Source organism: Ovis aries, chromosome 25, assembly GCF_016772045.2.
Source record: "Ovis aries strain OAR_USU_Benz2616 breed Rambouillet chromosome 25, ARS-UI_Ramb_v3.0, whole genome shotgun sequence".
Classification (NCBI taxonomy): domain Eukaryota; kingdom Metazoa; phylum Chordata; class Mammalia; order Artiodactyla; family Bovidae; genus Ovis; species Ovis aries.
Window position 1 is genome coordinate 39672251 of NC_056078.1, and position 26407 is coordinate 39698657.

The 26407-nt window shown below is 43.5% G+C and overlaps 1 protein-coding gene across 2 annotated transcripts in view; it reads right to left on the reverse strand.

The window, feature by feature from the left end:
- The window catches only part of GRID1 (glutamate ionotropic receptor delta type subunit 1), a 689685-nt gene that overhangs the window by 251553 nt on the left and 411725 nt on the right, over nucleotides 1–26407 (reverse strand). For both annotated transcript variants that reach the window (XM_027962365.3, XM_042241196.1), the window contains exon 5: nucleotides 24133–24186. In XM_027962365.3, the coding sequence (XP_027818166.2) occupies nucleotides 24133–24186 (54 nt within the window). The remainder of the gene's footprint in view (nucleotides 1–24132; nucleotides 24187–26407) is intronic.

A 26407-nucleotide genomic window follows, 5' to 3' on the forward strand; every position in this document is an offset into this window, starting at 1 on the left:
AAGGAATAAAAAGGATTCAAGCAACCAACCATGTAAAATTTATAATGCCTGGCATTAATCAAAACTCACTAAGCATGCAAAGAAATAGAGAAATACCACCCATAATGAGGAGAAAAATCAATTAATAGAAACAGGTCCAGAAATATTGCACGACCCAGAGGGATGGTATGGGGAGGGAGGAGGGAAGGGGGGTTCAGGATGCGGAACATGTGTATACCTGTGGCGGATTCATGTTGATGTATGGCAAAACCAATACAATATTGCAAAGTAATTAACCTCCAATTAGAATAAATAAATTTATATTTTAAAATAAAATAAATATATATATATAAAGAAATATTTGCAGATGGTAGAATTAGTAGAATAGGACATTAAAACAGATATTGTAAATATTATAAATCCACACAATATGTTCAAGAAGACAGATATGTTTGTGCATGACAGGAAGAAAAATAAAAGACACAAATTGAATTTCTACAAATAAAAATGGAGTGTCTGAGATAAAAAGTACTCTAGATGAAATCAACAGGAAATTAGACACTGTAGAAGAAAAATAAATGAACTTGAAAGTATGGAAACAAAAAGTCTCCAAATGAATCACAGAGTGAAGAAAACAAGACTGGAAAAAAATCAATGGATCACTAATAATGAGCAGTGGAACAACTTCAAGTAATCTGATATACATGTCATAGTCCATGAAGAAGAGAGAAATGGGGGGAGAGAAAAAAATGAATAATTCAAAATATGCTTTGAATTAAAATATGTTTAAAGAAGATATGATATCAATTCTATAAAACCCTTTCCAGAAAATTGAAGATAAGTAAATACATCCCATCCAGGAGGCTGGTACTACCCTGATAACAAAATCAGACAAAGGATTTACAAGATAAGAAAAATACAGACTAACATCCCTTGTGAACACATACACAAAACTTCTTTAAAATATCTTAGTTAATGCTTTAGCTAAGTTTAAATGCAAAAGTTAAAGGAAAAAACCCCAAAGCAACATGATCAAAATGAGGTTTATTTCAGTCCCGTGAGACTGGTTTCACATTTGAAAATGAATCAACTTCGTTCACTGTATTCACAGAATTTTAAAACAAGAAAAAGAAAAGAAAAAGCATGTGATTATCCCAATAGATGCACAAAAAAATTTGACAAAATCCAACTTCCAATTACATTAAAAAACCCTCAGGAATAAAAGAAAACTTCTTTAACTTGATCAAGGGTATCTATGATCAACATGCATCTAACACTATAATTAATGGTGAAAAGCTGAATATTTTCCCCTAAGGGCAGGAAAAAGACAAAGATATCCACCCTTATTACATCTATTCAACACTGTACTGGAGGTTCTAGCCAGTACAATCGGGCAAATAAATAAATAAATAAATAAAGGAAATCCATATTGGAAAAGAAGCACGCTGCTGCTGCCGCCGCTGCTGCTGCTGCTGCTGCTGCTGCTGCTGCTAAGTCGCTTCAGTCATGTCCGACTCTGTGCAACCTCATAAATGGCAGCCCACTAGGCTCCTCTGTCCCTGGGATTCTCCAGGCAAGAATACTGGAGTGGGTTGCCACTGCCTTCTCCAATGCATGAAAGTGAAAAGTGAAGTCGCTCAGTCATGCCCGACTCTTAGTGACCCCATGGACTGCAGCCCCCCAGGCTCCTCTGTCCATGAGATTTTCCAGGCAAGAGTACTGGAGTGGGGTGCCATTGCCTTCTCCAAAAGAAGCATACACTGTCTTTATTCACAGATGGCATAACAAAAGAACAGCGCTGTAACTAAGTGAGTTTAGAGCAAAGTTGTGGGGTACAAGGTTAATATTCAGGAATCACTTGTATTTGCAAAAAATAACTGCAAATTTAGAGTGAAAAAGGAACAACATCTACAATAGGACCAAATATTAGATTAGATACACAAAGACAAGTTTAGCGAGATTTTGCACACTTAATACTCAAAACATTACTAAAAATAATTAAGAAGGATATGATAAAATATATATATACCTTGATCAGAAGATTTAATATGGTGAAGATCTTAACTGTGCCTCAGATTATCTTTAGATTCAATATAATAGAAATTAAAATTCTGCAAGTCTTTTTCTAGAAAATGAAAATTCTCAAATGTATGTGGACAATCTCTAGGTCCATCTGCATTGCTGCAAATGGCATTATTTCATTCTTTTTTACGGCTGAGGAATTATGTCATACTAAGTGAAGTCAGGCGGAGAAAGACAAATATATGATATTGCTAATATGTGGAATCTAAAAAGGGGCACAAATGAAGTTATAAACAAAACGGAAACAGAGTCATAGATGTAGAAAACAAACGTGATTACCGTGAGGTGAGGAAGGGGAAGGGATAAGCCGGGAGACTGGATTGACATCTCACACACTATGCTATATATAAAGTAGATAACTAATTGGACTGCAAGGAGATCCAGCCAGTCCATTCTGAAGGAGATCAGCCCTGGGATTTCTTTGGAAGGAATGATGCTAAAGCTGAAACTCCAGTACTTTGGCCACCTCTTGCGAAGAGTTGACTCATTGGAAAAGACTCTGATGCTGGGAGGGATTGGGGGCAGGAGGAGAAGGGGACGACCGAGGATGAGATGGCTGGATGGCATCACCGACTTGATGGATGTGAGTCTGAGTGAACTCCGGGAGATGGTGATGGACAGGGAGGCCTGGTATGCTGCGATTCATGGGGTCGCAAAGAGTCGGACACGACTGAGCAACTGAACTGAACTGAATAAGGACTTACTATAGGAGCAGGGAACTCTACTCAGTACTCAGGAATGGTCTATATGAGAAGAGAATCTTTAAAAGAGAAAATAAATGTACGTATATAACTGATTCACTTTGCTATACACTGAGACTAATGTAACATTGTACTCAAGTAAATATTTTGAAATAAAAAATAAAATAAATAAAATAAAATGTACAAGGAAATGCAGGCCAGAATGAGGGTGAGACATATGCACGCACTTGAGAGGGTGTTCCCCCTTAAATTTTTTGTCTCAGTTGCCTCACTCTAATCCTAGCCCTATGAAAATGTGAAAGACCTAGAACGTAGAAGCACATTTTTCAAAAAGAAAAAGGTGGAGAACTTATTCCATTTGATTTCAGGATTAAGTATAAAGCTGCAATATAAAGGCAATGTGGAACCAGTGTGCAAATAAGCAAAAAGGCCAGTGGAACAGAGTAGAGTCCAGGAATAGATTCAAATACTGAATGCCAATTGATTTGCAGCAAAGGGTTCAAAGGAGAAAATATACTATTTTCAACAATTGGTGCTGAAACAATTAAATATCCACGTGAAAATTAAATAAAAAAGATCTTTCACATCAACCCTTACCTCACACCATATCTTAACATTAACCATTAACCATACACTACAGTATAAACGAATGACAAAATCACTATGCCATGTGAAATAAGCTGGGGAAAAATAATACACACTCTATTTGACTGTGTGGATCACAACAAACTGTGGAAAATTCTTAAAGAGATGGAAATATCAGACCACCTGACCTGCCTCCTGAGAAATCTGCGTGCAGGTCAAGAATCAACAGTTAGAACTGGACATGGTACAACAGACTAGCTCAAAATTGGAAAAGGAGCACATCAAAGCCGTATATTGTCACCCTGCTTATTTAACTTATATGCAGGGTACATCAGGAGAAATGTCGGGCTTGATGAAGCACAAGCTGGAATCAAGATTGCCAGGAGAAATATCAGTCACCTGATATGCAGATGACACCACCCTTATTGCAGAAAGAGAAGAGGAACTATAGCACCTCTTGATGAAGGTGAAAGAGGAGAGTGAAAAAGCTGGCTGAAAACTCAACATTCAAAAAACGAAGATCATGGCACCTGGTCCCACCACTTCATGGCAAATCGATGGGGAAATAATAGAAACAGAGACAAAATTTACTCTACTGGGCTCCAAAATCACTTCAGACAGTGACTGTAGCCATGAACTTTAGAGAGACTCGCTCCTTGCAAGAAAAGCTATGATAAACCTAGACAGTGTATTAAAATGCAGAGACATTACTTTGCTGACAAAGGTCTGTCAGGTCAAAGCTATGGTTTTTCCAGTAGTCCTGTATGGATGTGAGGGTTGGGCCATAAAAAAGGCTGAGCATTGAAGAGCTGATGCTTTCAAACTGTGGGCTGGAGAAGACTCTTGAGAGTCCCTTGGACTGTAAGAAGATCATAGCAGTCAATCCTAAGGGAAATCAGTCTTGAATATTCATTGGAAGGACTGATGCTGAAGCTGAAGCTCCAATACTCTGGCTACCTGATAGCAAGAACTGACTCATTGGAAAAGACCCTGATGATGGGAAAGATTGAAGGCAGGAGGAGAAGGGGACGGCAGAGGATGAGATAGTTGGATAACATCACTGACTTAATGGACATGAGTTTGAGCAAACTCTGGGAGATGGTAAAGGATGGGGAACTCTGGTGTGCTACAGTCCATGGGGTCGCAAAGAGTCGAACACGACTAAGCAACTGAACAACAATGTAAATCCATTGATACAAAATTCTAAAAAATGTAAATTAATCTCTAGTGCCATAAAACAGATTAGAGGTTGCCTGGGATCAGGTGGAGGAAGAAACTGATTACATGGGGGCATAAGAAAATTCTCGTTGGTAATATAAGTGTGCATCGTCATGATTATGGTGATAGTTTCACAAGTATACAGGTCAGAACTCCAAACTAACTCATCAAATTATGTGGTATTTTTAATGTTGGTTATACATCCAAAAGCTTGTTTAAAAAAAAATAATAAGAGTATAAGCAAGTGAGCTAGAATGCCTGGATTCAAAGCCAGAGCACCCTACATAAACTACCATTCACCTCACTCACACCCTAAACTCTCACCTCCCTTTCCCTGATTTAAATGCTTGCTAGGAGCCTGCTCTTCGACTAGCCATTCACCTTCTTTGCATATCAGTTTGGTCAGCAATATTCCCTCGGGGCTCAGAGGTTAAAGCGTCTGCCTCCAATGCAGGAGACCTGGGTTTGATCCCTGGGTCAGGAAGATTCCCCTGGAGAAGGAAATGGTAACCCACTCCAGTATTCTTGCCTGGAGAATCCCATGGATGGAGAAGCCTGGTAGGCTACAGTCCACGGGGTCGCAAAGAGTCCGACGCGACTTCACTTTCACTTTCACTACCTTCAAAATTATAGAATCTGAGCACATCTCATCTCCTATGTGCATATCAGCCCAGACCAAGCCACCATCATCTCTAATTAAAAACCCTAATTTAAAAGAAATAATTCTTTATTTACTTATTTGGCTGCACTGGGTCTTAGTTATACCAGGCAGGATCTTAAGTCACAGCATGTTGGATCTAATTCCCTGAGCAGAGATTGAACCCGGGCCCCCTGCATTGGGAGTGTGGAGTCCTAGCCACTTGATCACCAGGGAAGTTCCTTTGATCATTTCTAATGAGGTGGATGAAACTGGAGCCGATTATACAGAGTGAAGTAAGCCAGAAAGAAAAACACCACCACAGTATACTAACACATATATATGGAATTTAGGAAGATGGTAATGATAACCCTGTATGCGAGACAGCAAAAGAGACACAAATGTAAAGAACAGACTTTTGGACTCTGTGGGAAAGGGAGAGGGTGGGATGATTTGGGAGAATGGCATTGAAACATGTATACTATCATGTAACAAACGAATCGCTAGTCTAGGTTCGATACAGGATACAGGATGCTTGGGGCTGGGGCACTGGGATGACCCAGAGAGATGATAAGGGGAGGGTGGTGGGAGGGGGGTTCAGTGTTGGGAACTCATGTACACCTGTGGCGGATTCATGTCAGTGTAGGGCAAAACCAATACAGTATTGTAAAGGAAAAAAATAAAATTAAATTAAAAAATAAAATTTTTTTCACTCCAACCCCCACAATGTATTTTCAACACACAATCCAGGAGTGGTCCTTCCAAAGTATAATTCAGATCATATGACCTCTCTGCTCAGAACGTCCCAGTGGCTCCTCAGCTCACTCAGAGTGAAAATGAAAGCCCTGGTGGCAAGAGGTGCAGCTGGATCACCTCATAACCTCCCTCAGGCGCCACCACCTTGTACTCCAAGCCACCGCCCCTTTATTAGAGGCCTGTCCATAACTGCACACCCCACTGTCAGCATACTTCCCAGCCCTAGCTGCTGTGACTGCTTCTCACCTAGGGTGCACACCCCTCCCCAGGCTGTGTCATGAGAGCTGAGACACAAAAATCTAATGGATAATAGAGCCCTTCTTCCTGAAGGCAATATTTGGGGGAGGAAATGGCACTTTATATTAAACTGAACCATTATACTAAATTGGAATTTCCCTCAGAGGCACCGAGCTTTAATGATATGAAATTCCATAGTGAAGTGCCTGGTGCATAGGCAGATGGGCCAAGGGAAATGACTGAGAATCAATTTCTTGATTCCAAAAATTCTCACCCACAAGGAAGATATAAAAAGTCCAGAAGAATCAAGATGGAAGGAAAGAGGGTTTAGAGAAGAACATTTCCCTGAGGGGAAAAGAGAATCCGGATATGCTTCTAACTCCCCATAAGAGGAAGGAGAGTGCTCACCCATTCCCTGAAAGTCTTCCTGGAGGGGCTTCATGTGGGGGCCACTGAAGATTCCCACAGAACAGAGCCAGGGCCTTGAATAAGCAAGATTCTTCAAGTTTAATCATAAAAGCAACTTAACGTCTTCCATTGGCCTTTTGACCCTGCTCATTTACTCAATTGGATGAAAATTAGGGAGAGTTTCATGACTTTTCTGTTCCCTAATCAAGGTTAATAGAAAATTCTATTTCAGTTTCAAAACCAAGTTTTTGATGCAGAAATTAAAATGACCTAATCCAATATAGTAACTGGAATATTTCCTTGCCTTGGTGCAGGAAATTTGACCCTTTAAAGACATAAATCAATATGTAGCTCCCATTAAGGTAGATCTGGGCTGATTCAAAAGCAATACTATGCGGAAATAACACAGGTTTTGAAGTGAGATCAACTTGAGCTGAAAACTCCAGCTTGTCTTTTAACCTCACACATTTTTTAGGCCTCAATTTTATTATCAGTCTTCCTATATTAATAATATACCTCTTGGGGACTTTCCTGGTGGTCCAGCGGCTGAGAGTCCATGTTCACAAGGAAGCAGACTCAGGCTCAATGCTTGGTCAGGGAACTGGATCTCACATGCCTCAACTAAGAGTCCACACGCTGCAACAGAAACCTGGTGCGGCCAAGTAAACGAATGAGTATTTTTAAAAAGAATGCTTCCCTTAGTGTTGGAAAGATCTGGCCATATAACACAAGATGGATACATTCACACAAAGGACAGAAGCAGACAAGTCGCAAAATCACAAACAGGCATGATCAGCCAGTAAATGCTCAACGTGTTTGACTTGACTAATAAGCGAAGAAATGCGCATTAAAACAAGGCAGGGTGAACTTTTTTCATCTAAAAAATTGCTAAAAATGGAAAACTAATATATCTTGGTCTATGTTGATTATATTCACGTTCAGGAGACATAAGAGGGGGATGAGACAGGCACTCTGATAAAGCGCTCAGGTCTTTGGGAGCGCCCACACTCTGAAACAAATACTTTACCATCATAAGAAATTAGAGACATCAGCAGATCTGGGTATAATGATGTTCATCACTGTATTATTTGCAGTAGCATTAACTAACCCGCGTTTCCAAAAATGGTGAAGATGTACCTACACTACAATTCCTCCAAGTGACAGACTACTGCAAGGCTATTACATGTTACCCCAAATGCTGTTTACTGAGTTGATAAAATGCTAATGATACATTATTAATTGGCAATAGTAGGACATAACACTGAACAGAAAAGGAAAACCTCAATCTGGCAAAACAAGCTACATGTATAAAGCTGCTTGACAGGATAATTTTGTTGGTATATTGATTTTGTATATTTGGTTTTAGTATTGTAGAAGAATCAGAAAGGATGAGAGCAATTTTTCTCCATTTTCCTTCTAACCCTGTCCCTCCCTCTCCACCACACACCTGCCCAAACAGAGGTCAGGAATACCTCATGCTCTAGGAAGTCTGTGCTCGTCTTTCTCCCAAAATATTTTCCTTGAATACAGATGAACTGAGATGACAGCTGATTGAGAAGCCCTTTGTGGCCTGGAGAATTGGGGGGCGGGGGGTTAAGTGGCCTGAGCCAGGAAGTTTCCAATAGATAAAGATGTAACGGAACAGAAGCTTGTGGCCTACTCATCCCTAATCCACGTTAGTCCCAGGGGCAGAATATGTGAGAGGAAAGGTTGGTGGCCATTTAGGAAGGGCTAGGCCCCCAGCACGGGGTCTCTCACACTCAGGAAAAATATCACCATCCCTAAGCAAGTGAATTGGAACTTCCTGAGTGTCCACAGAGATCTTTCTATGATTGACCTTGACAGTATAAAATCCAGAACTCACCTGCCAGTGCGGATAGACGTAAAAGACACAAGCTTGATCCCTAGGGCGGGACTATCCCCTGGAGGAGGACACAGCCACTCACTGCAGCATGTATGCCTGGAGAACCCCACGGACAGAGGAGCCTGGCAGGCTAGAGTCCATAGCGCTGCGCAGACTCAGACATGACCGAAGTGATTTAGCAAGCTCACATGCAGGGAGGAAGCTCCTGTTAAAACGGCTGCAAATTTCTTGCAATCTCTTTAAATGGGATTTCATGGGAAGATATCACTTGTTCTGATGATAAAGCATTCAAAGCAGGGCCTGGCACACAGTAGGTACTCAGTGATGTGAGTCTCCTTGCTTCTGAGGACAAACCGCCTGGCTCACCATTTTATGCAACACCCCACAGCAAACAAGCAGAGATCGGAGGGCGGGGGGAGGTTGTTCAGAACCCAGGGGCCTCACAAGGGGGGCTCTTCAGCAATCCTTGACCAGGAGGCCCATTCTACGGCTGACCAGGAGTAACATCAGGCACGACGGTGGCAGCATCCAGGCCTCAGTCTCCCGTTGCCATGGTAACTGACAAGCCAGTCTCTAGGGCTGTAGGAAACTGCCTCACAGTTCTGATCACTGACAATTATAGGGGTTCTTCCCCTTGCTGCACAATACTCACTTTATATTCTACAACGAGCTCTAAGAGACAGGTTACTCCAGTGTGCATATCATCTGGTTTGAGACAGCAGAGAAAAAAAAAAACAAAACCCAAAGCTGAGTTTATGGGCTCTATGAGCCCTCACACACCATTTAAGACACTGCCCAAGAAGTTCTGGTGGTTGAAGTGTTCTCCTGTCTCCATTTCTGCTTTCATACCCCAGTTTTGAAAGGACTCTCCCTGGGAGCTCCACCAGGAGCTGCACACAAAGGCAGTAGCCGTGTGTGTGTGTGTGTGTGTGTGTGTGTGTGTGTGTGTGTACACACACTTGCTTTTCACTTCTCTGTGTGGTGCCTGATGATTATCCAGCCTGGCAAAGCAGGTGTAATAACAGGGTAGAAAGCACAGATAATAGGGTCTCTCTGGCACAAGCAACAAGTTCATCGGAATCCATCAGAATCCATTTGTGGCAAGAGCGATAGATGGGAATGCATAAAGGTAGAGACACTCACCTTTAGTTTTTAGACACATTTGCTGCACGTGGTAATTAAAGCTATTTTTATAACTCCCTAAGTGTCAGCACTCCCTTTTCCAATGCTTTTCCCAAGCATTCGTCTGTCAAAACTCTGCAAAACAACAGTTGTTGGGAACAATTGACTCATGTCTGAAACATGGAGTCTGATTCCACAGCAACGGTAGGGGTCTGGCTGAGCCATTTGTCTGTAGGGAGGCTGAAGCTGAGTGCCAATTGCAGAGGATCAGGAGCGGCTCCTACATCATTGCCTACCTGTAGTTCAGTGAGCTAGGGACACAATCCTACCCACAATCATACAAGCTCTCTGAGGGTGAGGAGCATCTCTCTCTGATTCTCATAAGCACCCCAAGTGCCTCACAGGTGTTGGATACACAGATGCTAAATTAATGATAGGTGGTCAAGAGTTATAGATTCAGACAGGGAAATAGGAGATAGAGCAAGAAGTTAAGGACCACTAAAGAAGCACAGCCTGAGTTCTCTGGGGCACTGAAAGAAGGAAAGGTTTTGGAAGAAATCAAGAGGTCTTGCAACATGGGGAAATGGTAATTTGATATGAGTCATACTGGATGCATAGAAGTTTGAAAAATAGAGTAAGGAGAACTCGAGTTCCAGGAAGCAAAAAGCACAGTTATAAATACTGCAATTCAAGCTCATCCAGGCAATGAATCAAGCTATGGCCCCAACCGCCTACACTCCTCATAAAGACATGTATTCCTTGCTACCAAGTCCTTAAATATCAGTACTTCCTTGATTAAGTTCCAAAAACAAACTTGCCCTCAGAACACCAGTTGGTTGTTAATAAGAAAAGCTATCATTTAAGAGTGTCGCTGTACGACAGACCCATGATTGGTCGTTTCTCATGAGTTATCTCATTTAGTCTTCGTAAGTTTCCCATGGGGTAGTTCACCTCGGCCGCCGCCCCTGATCTCGGATATGGGATAGCTCCTAAATGCCAAAAAGCAAAACGGCTGTCTGAGGAGGCCTTACAAATAACTGTGAAAAGAAGAGAAGTGAAAAGCAAAGGAGAAAAGGAAAGATATAAGCATCTGAATGCAGAGTTCCAAAGAATAGCAAGGAGAGATAAGAAAGCCTTCCTCAGAGATCAGTGCAAAGAAATAGAGGAAAACAACAGAATGGGAAAGACTAGAGATCTCATCAAGAAAATTAGAGATACCAAGGGAACATTTCATGCAAGGATGGGCTCGATAAAGGACAGGAATGGTCTGGACCTAACAGAAGCAGAAGATATTAAGAAGAGGTGGCAAGAATACACAGAAGAACTATACAAAAAAGATCTTCACGAACCAGATAAACACGATGGTGTGATCACTCACCGAGAGCCAGACATTCTGGAATATGCATCACTAACGTACAAAGTTAGTGGAGGTGATGGAATTCCAGGACTGGGAACGGGCAGTTTTCATTCCAATCCCAAAGAAAGGCAATGCCAAAGAAGGCTCAAACTACCGCACAATTCCACTCATCTCATACACTAGTAAAAGAATGCTCAAAATTCTCCAAGCCAGGCTTCAGCAATACGTGAACCGTGAACTTCCTGATGTTCAGGCTGGTTTTAGAAAAGGCAGAGGAACCAGAGATCAAATTGCCAACATCCGCTGGATCCTCAAAAAAGCAAGAGAGTTCCAGAAAAACATCTATTTCTGCTTTATTGACTATGCCAAAGCCTTTGACTGTGTGGATCACAATAAACTGTGGAAAATTCTGAAAGAGATGGGAATACCAGACCACCTGACCTGCCTCTGGAGAAACCTATATGCAGCTCAGGAAGCAACAGTTAGAACTGGACATGGAACAACAGACTGGTTCTAAATAGGAAAAGGAGTATGTCAAGGCTGTATATTGTCACCCTGCTTATTTAACTTCTATGCAGAGAACATCATGAGAAACGGTGGGCTGGAAGAAGCACAAGCTGGAATCAAGATTGCCGGGAGAAACATCAATAACCTCAGATATGCAGATGACACCACCCCTATGGCAGAAAATGAAGAGGAGCTAAAAAGCCTCTTGATGAAAGTGAAAGAGGAGAGTGAAAAAGTTGGCTTAAAGCTCAACATTCAGAAAACGAAGATCATGGCATCTGGTCCCATCACTTCATGGGAAATAGATGGGAAACAGTGGAAACAGTGTCAGACTTTATCTTTTGGGGCTCCAAAATCACTGCAGATGGTGATTGCAGCCATGAAATTAAAAGACGCTTACTCCTTGGAAGGAAAGTTATGACCAACCTAGATAGCATATTAAAAAGCAGAGACATTACTTTGCCAACAAAAGTCCGTCTAGTCAAGGCTATGGTTTTTCCAGTGGTCATGTATGGATGTGAGAGTTGGACTGTGAAGAAAGCTGAGTACTGAAGAATTGATGCTTTTGAACTGTGGTGTTGGAGACGACTCCTGAGAGTCCCTTGGACTGCAAGGAGGTCCAACCTGTCCATCCTAAAGGAGATCAGTCCTGGGTGTTCTTTGGAAGGACTGATGCTGAAGCTGAAACTCCAATACTTTAGCCACTTCATGTGAAGAGTTGACTCACTGGAAAAGACCCTGATGCTGGGGAGGGATTGGGGGTAGGAGGAGAAGGGGCTGACAGAGGATGGGATGGCTGGATGGCATCACCGACTCGATGGAGATGAGTTTGTGTAAACTTTGGGAGTTGGTGATGGACAGGGATGCCTGGCCTGCTGCGGTTCATGGGGTCGCAAAGAGTCGGCCATGACTGAATGACTGAACTGAACTGAACTGAAGTTTCCCATGAGATGTTTATTATAAACTATATTGAGTGGATAAGGAGAATAAAGATCCAGTAAGCAAATAAAACAATTTCCCCAGGGACTTCCCTGAAAGTCCAATGGTTTGACTCCACCTTTCATGCAGGAGGTTCGATCCCTGGTCAAGGAACTAAGATCCCACATGCCTTGGGGCCAAAAAACCAAAACATAAGACAGAAGCAATATTATAACAAATTCAATAAAGACTAAAAATGGTCCATAAAAAAAATTTAAAAAATCTTTAAAAAAATTTCCCAAACTCAAAGAAGTGGTCAGCAGTAGAGTCAAATCTTATCCATGGTATTTTCCCCAAGACTGATCTAAAACAATGGTACCTTATCACTTTCTCAGTACTGAGCCCCAAAGCCACCATCTGTGTAGTTCCAAGTACTCTTCTCATGGGGCTTTAAAAAGGACTGAAGAATGATATTATATACAAATATTTCCTAACCTATCTGTAACCATAAGTGTTAACTCTCATAGATTCCTTTGGGGCTGAGAAAGGAAAATAGACATATTCTGATTGACAAAGGGAAGTACATTTCGAATAAATATGGTTTATTATTTTCAGACACTACTCATATGACATGCATTAGTCTACCTGCGTGGGTTTTTTCAGGATTTATTCACCTTCTTCATAGGATATTTTAAAAACAAGGTGCTGATATGTAAAATAGCACAAAGGGAAGAAAGCTAATCATAAACAATAAAAAATTATAAGACTTTCCCCAACAAGATAATATTACCACTTCCAAATTATTTTTAAAAAATGAAATATTGCTGGAAATCAGTCATATATTTGGCATTTAGTTAATGCTGAGTGAGGAGGGAAAAGGTGAGAGAGTCAGTGTGACCTAAGGTATGTGTTTCTTAAATTCTGAGTCACTCATCAGTTCAGTTCAGTTCAGTCGCTCAGTCGTGTCTGACTCTTTGTGACCCCGTGAATCGCAGCACACCAGGCCTCCCTGTCCATCACCAACTCCCGGAGTTCACTCAGATTCACATACATCGAGTCAGTGATGCCATCCAGCCATCTCATCCTCTGTCAGCCCCTTCTCCTCCTGCCCCCAATCCCTCCCAGCATTAAAGTCTTTTGCAGTGAGTCAACTCTTCTCATGAGGTGGCCAAAGTACTGGAGTTTCAGCTTTAGCATCATTCCTTCCAAAGAAATCCCATGGCTGATCTCCTTCAGAATGGACTGGTTGGATCTCCTTGCAGTCCAGGGGACTCTCAGGAGTCTTCTCCAACACCACAGTTCAAAAGCATCAATTCTTTGGCACTCAGCCTTCTTCACAGTCCAACTCTCACATCCATACATGACCACTGGAAAAACCATAGCCTTGACTAGATGGAACCTAGTCGGCAAAGTAATGTCTCTGCTTTTGAATATGCTATCTAGGTTGATCATAACTTTTCTTCTAAGGAGTAAGCATCTTTTAATTTCATGGCTGCAGTCACCATCTGCAGTGATATAGGAGCCCCCCAAAATAAAGTCTGACACTGTTTCCACTGTTTCCCCATCTATTTCCCATGAAGTGATGGGACCAGATGCCATGATCTTCATTTTCTGAATACCTAAGTTCAAATCCTGACTATGCCACTTACTAAGTGACATCGAAAAGTCAATCCCTTTCTTGGAGCCTCTGATCCCTTATCTGTAAAATGGAATGATCTAAGTTGAGTATCTGAAAATTTATCCTCCAACCCTTTCCCAACATTCACCCCCAAGGTCATCACATCCTCAAGGCAGTAGCACCTGAGGTCAGTAGCACTCTCTCCCTTCTCGTTGAAATAGTTTCTTCATTAGGCTTCCAGGACTCCATGCTCTCCTAACCATATCTATACTCATATTAAATTATCTAAGCATGTGAATTAAAGCGTGAATGAAGTGAAGTCGCTCAGTCGTGTCCAATTCTTTGCGACCCCATGGACAGTAGCCTACACCAGGCTCCTCTCTCCATGGGATTTTCTAGGCAAGAGCACTGGAGTGGGTTGCCATTACCTTCTCCAGGGAATCTCCCTGACCCAGGGATCGAACCCAGGTCTCCTGCATTGTAGACGGACGCTTTACCATCTGAGTCACCAGGGAATTAAAGCGTAGTGTCCTAATAAATAAAATAGCAATATCCAAGTAGAAACTGCCTTCAAGAAACATACTTCAAAGAAACAAGAGTGAAAAAATATATTAGGTTAAACCCCCTCTTCCAACAACACAAGAGAAGACTCTACACACGGACATCACCAGATGGTCAGCACCGAAATCAGATTGATTATATTCTTTGCAGCCAAAGATGGAGAAGCTCTATACAGTCACCAAAAACAAGACTGGGAGCTGACTGTGGCTCAGATTATGAACTCCTTATTGCCAAATTCAGACTGAAATTGAAGACATTAGGGAAAACCACTAGACCATTCAGGCATGACATAAATCAAATCCCTTATGATTATACAGTGGAAGTGAGAAATAGATTTAAGGAACTAGATCTGATACACACAGTACCTGATGAACTATGGTTGGAGGTTCATGACATTGTACAGGAGACAGGTATCAAGACCATCCCCATGGAAAAGAAATGCAAAAAAGCAAAATGGCTGCCTGAGGAGGCCTTACAAATAGCTGTGAAAAGAAGAGAAGCGAAAAGCAAAGGGGAAAAGGAAAGATATTCCCATTTGAATGCAGAGTTCCAAAGAATAGCAAGGAGAGATAAGAAAACCTTCCTCAGCAATCAATGCAAAGAAATAGAGGAAAACAACAGAATGGGAAAGACTAGAGATCTCTTCAAGAAAACCAGAGATACCAAGGGAACATTTCATGCAAAGATGGGTTTGATAAAGGACAGAAATGGTATGGACCTAACAGAAGCAGAAGATATTAAGAAGAGGTGGCAAGAATACACAGAAGAACTGTACAAAAAAGATCTTCATGACCCAGATAATCACGATGGTGTGATCCTTCACCTAGAGCCAGACATCCTGGAATGTGAAGTCAAGTGGGCCTTAGGAAGCGTCACTACGAACAAAGCTAGTGGAGGTGATGGAATTCCAGCTGAGCTATTTCAAATCCTGAAAGATGATGCTGTGAAAGTGCTGCACTCAATATGTCAGCAAATTTGGAAAACTCAGCAGTGGCCACAGGACTAGAAAAGGCCTCCCTGTCCATTACCAATTCCCAGAGTTTACTCAGACTCATGTCCATCGAGTTGGTGATACCATTCAGCCATCTCATCCTCTGTCGTCCCCTTCTCCTCCTGCCCCTAATCCCTCCCAGCATCAGTCTTTTCCAATGAGTCAACTCTTTGCATGAGATGGCCAAAGTATTAGAGTTTCAGCTTCAGCATCAGTCTTTCCAGTGAACACCCAGGACTGATCTCCTTTAGGATGGACAGGTTGGACCTCCTTGCAGTCCAAAGGACTCTCAAGAGTCTTCTCCAACACCACAGTTCAAAAGCATCAATTCTTCAGTACTCAGCTTTCTTCACAGTCCAACTCTCACATCCATACATGACCACTGGAAAAACTATAGCCTTGACTAGACAGACCTTTGTCGGCCAAGTAATGTCTCTGCTTTTGAATATACTGTCTAGGTTAGTCATAACTTTCCTTCCAAGGAGTACGCATCTTTTAATGTCATGGCTGCAATCACCATCTGCAGTGATTCTGGAGCCCCAAAAGATAAAGTCTGACACTGTTTCCACTGTTTCCCCATCTATTTCCCATGAAGTGATGGGACCAGATGCCATGATCTTCGTTTTCTGAATGTTGAGCTTTAAGCCAACTTTTTCACTCTCCTCTTTCACTTTCATCAAGAGGCTTTTGAGTTTCTCTCCATTTTCTGCCATAAGGGTGGTGTCATCTGCATATCTGAGGTGATTGATATTTCTCCTGGCAATCTTGATTCCAGCTTGTGCTTCTTGCAGCCCAGCATTTCTCATGATGTACTCTGCATATCAGTTAAATAGGCAGGGTGACAATATACAGCCTTGATGTACTCCTTTTCCTATTTAGAACCAGTCTGTTGTTCCATGTCCAGTTCTAACTGTTGCTTCAGTAATATCAGATAGAGTATATTTCAGAGCAAAGGGTATTTCAGGGCAGGGGGATAAGAAAAGTCTTGCCATAATGATAACAGATCAATTAATCAACAGAACATAAAAATGCTAAACATTTATCCCTCTTGTAACAAAGCTTCAAAATATATTAAGCAATAACTGATAAAACTGCAAGGAGAAATAGGCAAACTCAGAATTAAAGCTGACTATTTTGATCCCCTCTCTTAATAATTGATAGAACAAGTAGAGAAAATATAATCCAGGATACAGAAGACATAAACAACACTATCAACAGAACTGACCTAACTGACATTTATAGAACATTCCTCACAACAACAACAGATTATACCTCCTTTTCAAGTGTACATAAAACATTTACCAGAAAAGACAACCTATTGCACTATCAAATAAGTCTCAATAAACTTAAAAGGATTCAAGTAATATCCAAGTAATTCAACTATGGTCTCTGACCACATGGAACTCATTAAAAATCAATAAGATAAAGATCTCTTATTTAGAAATTAAGTAAAACATTTCTAAACAACTCATGGGTCAAAGAAGAAATCAAAAGGTAATATAGAAAGTATTTTGAACTGAATAACAATGAAAATTTTGGAGATGCCATTAAATCACTTAAAGGAAGTTTAAAGTAGTAAAGAAAAATAAAGTTCTCAAATCAATGATTTCAGCTTTCCCCCTAAGGAAGCTATAGATATAGCTGGCAAATAAATACCCAAAAAGATTCTCAATATCATTAGTCACTAGCCAAATGAAAATTACAACCATAGTGAGGCACCATTACAAACCACTACAATGACTGATAGCAAACGCTCTGATTAAATCAGGTATTGAAGATCTGAAACAACTGGGATTCTCACACAACCTGAAAGTTTCTTAAAGAGTTCCAAGCACTGTAATTTCACTTAGAAATATGTACCCTCCCCCTAAAGTGAAAGCCTGTGTTCATACAAAGACTTGTACATGAATGTTAACAGCAGCCTTATTTGAAATCACCAAAAATCTCAGATGACCCAAATGTCCATCAAGAATAAACATATATTCAAGTTGTGGTATAGTTATACAACTGAACACGCCTCATCAATACAATGAAAGAACTACTACTGTATACTGCAATAAGGGTGACTCTCAAAAGAATTATCTGGAGGGAAACGGCCTTAGAAAAACAGAAGAAGAAGAGAGTACATACTGTATGATTCCACTTATAGAAAATGCTAGAAAATACAAATAATCTGTAACGTTTACCTACAGTTAATCTCTAGAAAATACGAACAATCTACCTGAAAATACAAACAGACTACCTGAAGAGCGGGCTTCCCTGGTGGCTCAGCTGTAAAGAATCTGCCTGCCAAGGCAGGAGATGTGGGTTCGATCCCTGGGTCAGGAAGATCCCCTGGAGCATGAAATGGCAACCCACCCAGTAATCTTGCCTGGAGAACCCCATAGACAGATAAGCCTGGCAGGATACAGTCCATGAGGTCACAAAAGAGTTGGACACAGCTTAGCGACTAAACGACAAGGATAACCGCCTGCAGAGTAGGGAAGATAGGACAGGGGTGGGGACTCCAGGGGCACAAGGGCACCGTTGGGTGATATATCTGTCCACCACCTTCATGACGGTTACAGTTCCACAGGGGCACACATACATCAACAAAAACTGTACACACACGTGTGTGTGTTTATTGTATGTGATTAAACCTAAATAAAATGGTTGATTTCTAAGTAAAAAAAAAAATAGGTTTAAAAAATGATGCTCGAAAACAGTGCCTGGCTCCATCTAATGTCTGACAAACGGCAGCTCCTAGTCTTGGTTCTGGGCTCTCAGTGGGGCTACAAAGTTGGCTAGGATGTGATCCTTGTGCTCAAGGACTCCTCGGTGGGGCTGGGGAGAGAAACAAGAGAATCGATTACAAAACATAATTGTTTTAGAGTGTTGCTAAATGAAATTTTCAGATGGTAAATGTTACAGGGACTTAATATTCGAACAGAGTTAGAATCTTCAAAGTGAAAGGAAGAAAAAAATTAAATCTCTTCCCTCCCTCTCTTCCTGTGTGTCCCGAATAGAGATTTCTTAAAGCTATTTCATTCACCATGCATATCATGGTCTTTTATTCTTGCTTTCTTCAATTAGTATATTAGCATTTCTCTCCCCTGCATTATGCATGTGTAGCCTAATCCCATTTTCACTGGCTTTAACTCAGTGTGTGTTTGGGGGCAGGAATGGTTTAAAAGTCTGGAATGATGTTCGCAGGACTGTTGACAGGAGTCTCCTCTGGCGCGAGCCAAGTCTGTACTCAGAGGGTCCTTGTGGAATATTTGTTGGTGACAAACCAGTGGAGATGCCAAGGTGAGGGCTGGAGCCTCAGGGGCAATAGCAGGAGAACAGTCTGGGCAGAGGGGTTTGAAGAGGTTCACACACTGGGATGACCTTCTGCTCGGGGTGGCAGGGATATCTCATGATACAGGCAGAGCAGCTCTAGATGATAAGAAATGGCAGGAGTTGAGACCAGAGAGGGCTCTGAAGTCAGTTCACAAACAGCCTCATAGACCACGTGAAAGAATCTGAACTCCATCCTATGGGCCCTGACACCCCACCACCTGCCGAAGACCTATTCCAGCAGAGACATGAGCAGATGTTGAGAGAAAAAGCACATGTGTGTGTCTGAAACACAAATACACGTAGCAGCCGGGGTGCACCAGCTCATCCTCAGAAAGCACAGTATGCATTAGAGAGGATGGTGCCTGCAGGAGAAGCCTGTTTTTTGCTGTTTAACTCTAACTTACCAGCCTACTTTGATCATGGAATCCTTTTCCCGCAAAACACCTACGAATTAGCAGAAGACAGGTTCCCTGGGGCATAGTGTAGAGACTGGCCAGTGCTTCCTCTGTCCTCCTCCCTGGCTGCTCCATCACCCGCTGATGGCCTGGTCAAGAATGGAGAATGCAAGCCTAGGAAAGGGAGGTGCAGCGGAGCCTGGGATGCTAACAGCCATAGCTCGTAAAGCAGGATCACAGCTTTCTGAGTTCATGAAGGACTGGGAGGTCACAAGTGTCTCTTCCTCTCCATGAAGGCAATTTAAAAAGCAGAGTCAAGGTGAGGAAGCAAGAGGCAGATATGGCAGCAGGAGGCTTAAGCCAGCACCTCCTCTGCATGTGAACCCCCCATGCTGGGGACTCCAGGGAGCCTGACAGAAAGGAGGTGCAGCCCTCACTCATAGGCTGTTCCAGAAGCCAGATGTGTGTATCAAGTCCCCAGCACAACTAGCTGGGGTGAGGAGTACAGGACGGCAGAAGGGTGAATAAATCCAGGGAGATCTTTTGGCAGAGGCAATGCTTAGCAAACTCCTGCAGAAAAGGTAAATCCTTGACAGTCAGAGGTGGTCATTCCAGGCCTAAAAGAAAATCCTAGCAAAGGTCCAAAACCAAGAGAGAAAAATAAATAGAGGAAACAACAAGTCAGCCACTGCTTGTAGGGATAAACCACGGGAGTGCAGGCAGAGGGCAAGAAGTAAGGAAAGGATGGAGAGGTGGTATGGGGTCATCCTAGAATGAGTTCTGAGGCAGGGGGCAGGATGCAGGCTTTTCCACTGGCTAGGGAACCAACCAGGAGGTTGGAGACACTGGTCCCTGGGACTGGAGCACTGGGTGAGAAACAGGTGAGGGGAGGGTGATGAATTCAGAGAGATGCAGTGAGCTGGAGGTGATCACGAGGCTTGCGAGCAGCTGAGTCCAGAAGGCATTGGGATCCCTGGGTCTGGAGCTCAGAGGAAAAAGATATGGGATGTGGGGGTCATGGAAATAGGCTAGTGATGGGGCAGGGCCTTCTGGCTCTGCCTCCTCCCTCCTTGGAACCTACCTCCCCCTGGGCACCTGCTGAACCACAGAACAGAGCCCACCCAGACCATCAGTTGATGACAAAACCTAAGCACAAGGGTTGTGTACCTGCTTCTGCATTTCTTGAACCATTTGCATAAAAGTTGGCTTTGTTCCCATGTCTGGAGGAACTCCTCTGACAGTGAGAGCTGTCCAGTAACAAAGGGAGTGCTTCAAGTCCCCTTCACAGATGGTTTTGGAAGAGGCTGGAAAAAGACATTCCATGAAAGAATTTCCTCCACAAGGTTCTCAAGAGGCCAGACAATGAGGCACATGTGTCCTGCCTGGACGCAGGATGTCACAGGAGAGCGTTCTCCTCTGCCCCCTGGTCTGCATCCAGACCCTGCCTAGCACTGAGGACAGGGACACCTGCGCATCACTAAGCCAGAGCCACATGGAGAGGAAGCTCTCCAGATCAGCTGACACAGAGGTTCTGGGAGCCAAAGTCAAGTCTGATGGATCCTAAACTGGTAGCTTCTGATGAATGACACAGAGCAGTTCCCTCCATCCCTGGGTTTCCCATCTTAATTGTTTGCCTTTGTCTTTTTTTGGAGGCTGACTGGGAAGTACTCTTCAAAGCAACTTGCTGTACCCTAAGCTATGTACACTGACTTGCTTTCAACCAAACCCTTTTGAGAATCTCCTCTTTATACAGGGTATTGGGGATTCAGTGGGGACCTGGATCCTGTCCGTGTCCCCAGGGAACTTACAACCTAGCGGCCACCTTGACTAATGTTCAAATTTGCTATTCGCACTTCTTTTGAATCCTCCACCCCCCTCCAAGTTAATGTGTAACTTAATCAAGTGAAAAAAATACAGTTTACGCCCCAAAGCACACCTGCTTGCCAGCGTCCTTTCCCTCAGTAGAGCCCAAGGATCTGTAGAAACTGTCAGCGAGGCTCACACACTCACAGCCTTTCTCCGCATCCAATTACCCCTTCTCCAAATAAAACAGACCTGTAATATGCAACACCAATACTCACCAGTGAGGGTGCAGGCAATATTAAGAAAACCACCGCATGAAGAAAACAAACAGAAACACGTGCCCTGGAGTGTTGATCTTGAATCCAGGAAAACATATTAAGAAAGTCAAATACAGAAAGAAACACTGAAGGACAGAGCCATGAGGAAAGAGGGAAGCAGCGGCTGGAGCTGGAGGATCACCATGGAGGCCACCTTGGGGAAAGATGTGGTAGGAAGAGACTCTGACCTGAGCTTGTCTGATGGACTGACCTTCCTCCAGAGAAGTCGTGAGCAGTTCAGGAAGCAAGAGATGGAGCCCCAGTGCAGAAGCTAGGTTCTGGAGATCATGGAGGAGCTGCTAAATACATGCCCCTGATTCTTTTCCTCCCATTTTATCTTTTCCAAGCCATCACATATGCTAAAAGGAGAAGCAACTGGGAAACTATTGGTCTGTGGGTCTGTATTTGGATAGAGCCTGGAATGCTGTATCCATCCTAAGAATAATAGGACTTGTTTCCAATGGGGCCATGCTGTACTAGGAAAGAGCAGATCTGAATATGGCTTGGATAAGTTGACTTGTGATTTAGAAAACTTCTCAGTCTTTAACCAGAGGCCACACTGGGGTCTAAGAGTCAAAGCTTTACAAAAGGACCCACCATCAGATCTCAGACTTCAAGAATGTCCCTGAGTGGACACCAAGGCCAGCACAAGGGCATCCCCATCAGTATGCATACCAGAGCCCTACTGATTGGTCTTATGGAATCAGACCCTGACCATAGGTTAAGGATCATTGCCAGGGCTACCTGCAGGATGGTGTCATTTGGTGTGAAGGTCTCTGGAGGCAACAGTCTTCATTCAAAATCCCCAAAGCACCTTTCAATAGCTGTATGACCTTGAGCAAGTAATTCAACCTCTCGAGCCTCCCTTTTCCCATCTGTAAAATGGGGATGCTAATAACTACCATACAGGGTTGTGAATGAGGGCTAAGGATGGTAACAAACACAAAATGCCCTGACAAGTACTTGACCTCCCCATAGAAAAGGAAACTCAGAAAGTGGGAGGGGTCACTTCCAGAGGACATTTATCCCAGGGACAGACACATGATTTGTCTCTGAGTTCACCGTGTGATGTGCTGCTGACTGGGGTGGAGCTCAGCAATCCTCTTGGATGAGGCTGTCCCAGTGTGGCCCTGACAGGTGTGCCCACACCCGACACCTCCCAGTAGCATTTCCCACCGCCCAGCAATACCCTGGGGACATTTCACACTGGTTAGTGTTAACCCCAGCCCTGGAAAGAGGCTGGGAGGGACAGACAAGAGAGTCCTTGGAGTGGGTCAGAATTCAGGGGAGGAAAAAGGAAATAAGTTAGAAATGTAAAAACACAGTACTTTTTGAAGACTGACAATATAGAAACCCTGGCTATTTGATTTGAAGGAGCACTCCCCAAAATAAAGCCAGCATCTGACATCTGCCTTACGGGGCACATGCAATGCCTCCGTCTCCAGAAACAAAAGAAACCTATAGAGAAGCCGGCAAAGCCCAGAGGATCAAAGCCTCCCCAGCACCAAAAAGGACTCCGGCAGGCTCTGAAGAAAGCAGCCGTCATGTCCCTTCTCCTAATTACCAGCACAACCATCTGCAACCCCAGGGAAATGGACCTTGCAGGTCTCCAATTGGCCTGTGTAGACACGAAGTTAACAAGGTATGAATTTATGGACAAAAACCATGAAAAGTGGGCCTCGCAAGCAGTTACTATCTGATACTACCTGCAAAATAAGAAAATAAGCCACCCCAAACTCTTTCCGCCATGGTAGCACCGAGCTAATGAAGAAGCACACATCGTAAAAGCATGAATTACCTGCACAATAAACCTGCATCTTCTAGAGTGTTGCCATTAGAAATCAATCAGTTAATTTAGGAGCAACGGAAGGCCACGGGCTGATGAAAGCCCGTGCCAGGAAGCACTTTCAAGAGTCAGCTATATTAATAGCTGGCAGGGGTCATATGCACTGTCCCAGAGGGTGCTTCCTGAATGGATGTGCAGGCAGAGGGGGCTTTTCAGGGAAGCTAGGGCATGTTGCTACAGGCCCCTCCCATGTAATGTCTGCGGCATGAGCAGGCCAGGGCGAGTCAGGGTGTAAGCGGTGGAAAGCGGACCACGCCACCATGAAACCTCGATGTCCCCATTCCTCCCAGGGCCCAGTCCAGTGGGAAGGTCACCTGGGAGAGAGATTTACCATTTACTCCCTTTAACAGGTTACACTGGCCCACTACCTGAGCTGCACAGGGGGGTGTGTACACACACGCACACACCTATACAGACACACATACACACACTGACGTGCATGCATTAATGCACACACATCCATACACACTCTCACAAATATGCACAGTTACACACTCACACCCATGCACTCGTACATACACACAGTCACATAACACGCATACACCTCAGGCTCCTACAAGAGGCGCAGCCTCTGGCCCATTCTGCCTTCCTTTGCACATCCCCTCTGCATCCCCTTTTCTGGCCAGCCTCATCTCTCCAGTCTCTGACCCCTGGCAGGTGGCCTCCCCTCACCCAGCACATCTAGTGCCTGACGCCACTTCCTCCCGGACTCAAATCTACACTGTTTTCCTGGCTCCCGCCTGCTCCAGGTGAGCAGCTTGGCATGCCCCGTCCAACTCTCTCCCCTGCTGTCTCGCTCAGTGAAGCCCTGGACTCCACTCTAGCACCCCAAGTACAGGTCACTCTGTACTTTCCCGAGTGGCAGGAGCTCAATGTAAGCCACGCCCTTCAGCATTCTGGAGCTCTTACCTCATTCACAAAGACCCAGTGGCTGTCCTTGGAAGCCAGGTTGGTCTCCACAGCCTGTAGAGAAAAAGAAATTTAAGAAAAAAATATGAACAGAAGCAAGCCAGAAGCTGGCAGACACACAGGATGACTGCTGAGATAGAGTTTGATAAACATTGTTCTTGGAGAATTTTTCCCTCACAAAACACGCCATCCCCCTGGGGCAGCTCTGGCTGCCTTAGCTACGAGATGCATCATTTGAACATGGACATCTGATTTCCTGCTGTTCTTTGGAATTCACATCCACCGGCCCGGAGCAAGGTTAGAAGCTCCAGCTCCTGTAGGCATCACAGGGCCACGGGCGGGGACATCCCTCCCTTTCTCATGTCAGAGATTGCCTGCAAACACTTTTCTAGAGGGTTACTGGGGTGGGGGATGTCTCATCATTGTCCAAGGCTAGAGACTCAGGAATCTGGAACAAGTGATTTACAGCTGCTTGGCCAGCCAAGCTAAACAATACCCAGGAAGATGGCAGCTCACAGCCAGGGCTCTGAGCTGCCTTCAGCTCTAAAGAACCCATCAGGGACCCTAGAACTGACTCTTCTTTTGCTCCTGAGCAGTGACCCCCACCCCCCACCATTCTCTATTCGAGCATTTTGTTCTGTTTCTTTATAGCACTTGCCGGGTCTGCACTTGACTAGTTTTCAGCTTATTTATTTCTTATTGTCTATCTCCTTTAACCAGCTGGGGTCTCCATGAGGTCAGGGCCACACCTGTGGCCATGATATTTGCATCTCAAAACCTTCCACTATAACCAGCACATCCTCAATGTTCAGTATATAAAGAATACTGTTGTGGAACATATGAATGAAGGATAGGAGAGCTCGGCAGATGGGACCCAGTTACTTATTTTACTTCTCATGTGTTTTCAGGAGTGCTCTTTCCCTTTTTAGACTGGAAATCCAACTACTTTAGCACATTAAAAAATGGGGCGGGTGTACGGGATAATTTTGAACATTTAAAAATTTCTGTAGTTTTCCAAATAAAAAGACTAAGTGTATGTAGATTGACAAAAGAGGAGGAATTAGTAAGTTTTCCGGCTTGTCCTGTAAGAATACTCACAGTTAACACATGCCAGGTATTGCTGAGTGCCAGGCAATATGCCAGGCCTTCTATGAACCTGGGAGAGAGTTCAGATCATAGTTCTCTTTTATTTTTTTTTATATTTTTATAATGTAATTTTATTACTCTTTATTTGGAAAGATATAGAAAAAAAGCAAATGTTCAAAATTATCCCATAAACCTACCACACTTTTTAATGTGTTAAAGTAGTGAGAACTCCCCATGTATCCCTCCAAATTCGTCCCCCAGAGACTATTCCAGAACTTTTTAGTCACGTCTGCATGTGTCTTCATACATTCTTCAAACTGATGTTCTTAGCAAAATGGGGTCATGAAACACACATCAGTTTTCAACTATCATTTTTGACTTATCAGTGTATGAAGAATATCTTTTCCTCATCAGTATACAGAGGTTTGATTTGCTCTTCTTAACAGGTGAGGCATAAAGGGGTAAGGAGCCTGCAGGCTCCAGTGACCCAGCATATATATGGCCCTGCCATTGTACAGGGCCTCAGTGAGAACCACACTTCTGCAAGGAATGAACATGTTTGCTGGTCAACACAATAAGTACGTGGAAATAGGGCCTGTGGGGTGCCTAGGCCAGCTCTAGCATCCCAATCCTTTGGACACTAAGGGTGGTCATTGGTGAAGGACACAGACGCTCCTTCTCCCACCTATGAATGAAAAGGTGCCATCCCCTGTGAAGACAAGTGGGGATAAGAGTCCAGACTGGACTGGAGGGGATGGCCTCCACCAGCTGGCATTTACCACTCTGGTCTCTGTTTGTTCATCTGTAAAAATGTACACAACACTCGCTTCCTCTTGTCTGACTATATAGGGAAGATATTTCGGTCTCAAGAAGCAGCAAACATACAGAGTCGTGTCCAGGGAAGTCCCAGCCCTTCCCAGGAAGCAGCAATGGGAAGTGTGCACCCCCATCCTCTGTGAGTTCCATCCTCACCTCTCGACTCATCTACATTCTTAGATCCTGAGAGTCTTCTCTGGCCGCAGGAGTCCTTCCCTTAAGAGACAGGCGCCCATGAAAAGCTTTCTTCCTCAGGATGCAAGACTTATGTCTAAGAATACCTTGGCCGCTCCCTCCCAGCCAGAGGCAGAAGGTGCCAAGCACTCTGTCTCCTGCACTTGTACGAAGGAAGCTCTGAGAGAGGCCGTGCCCT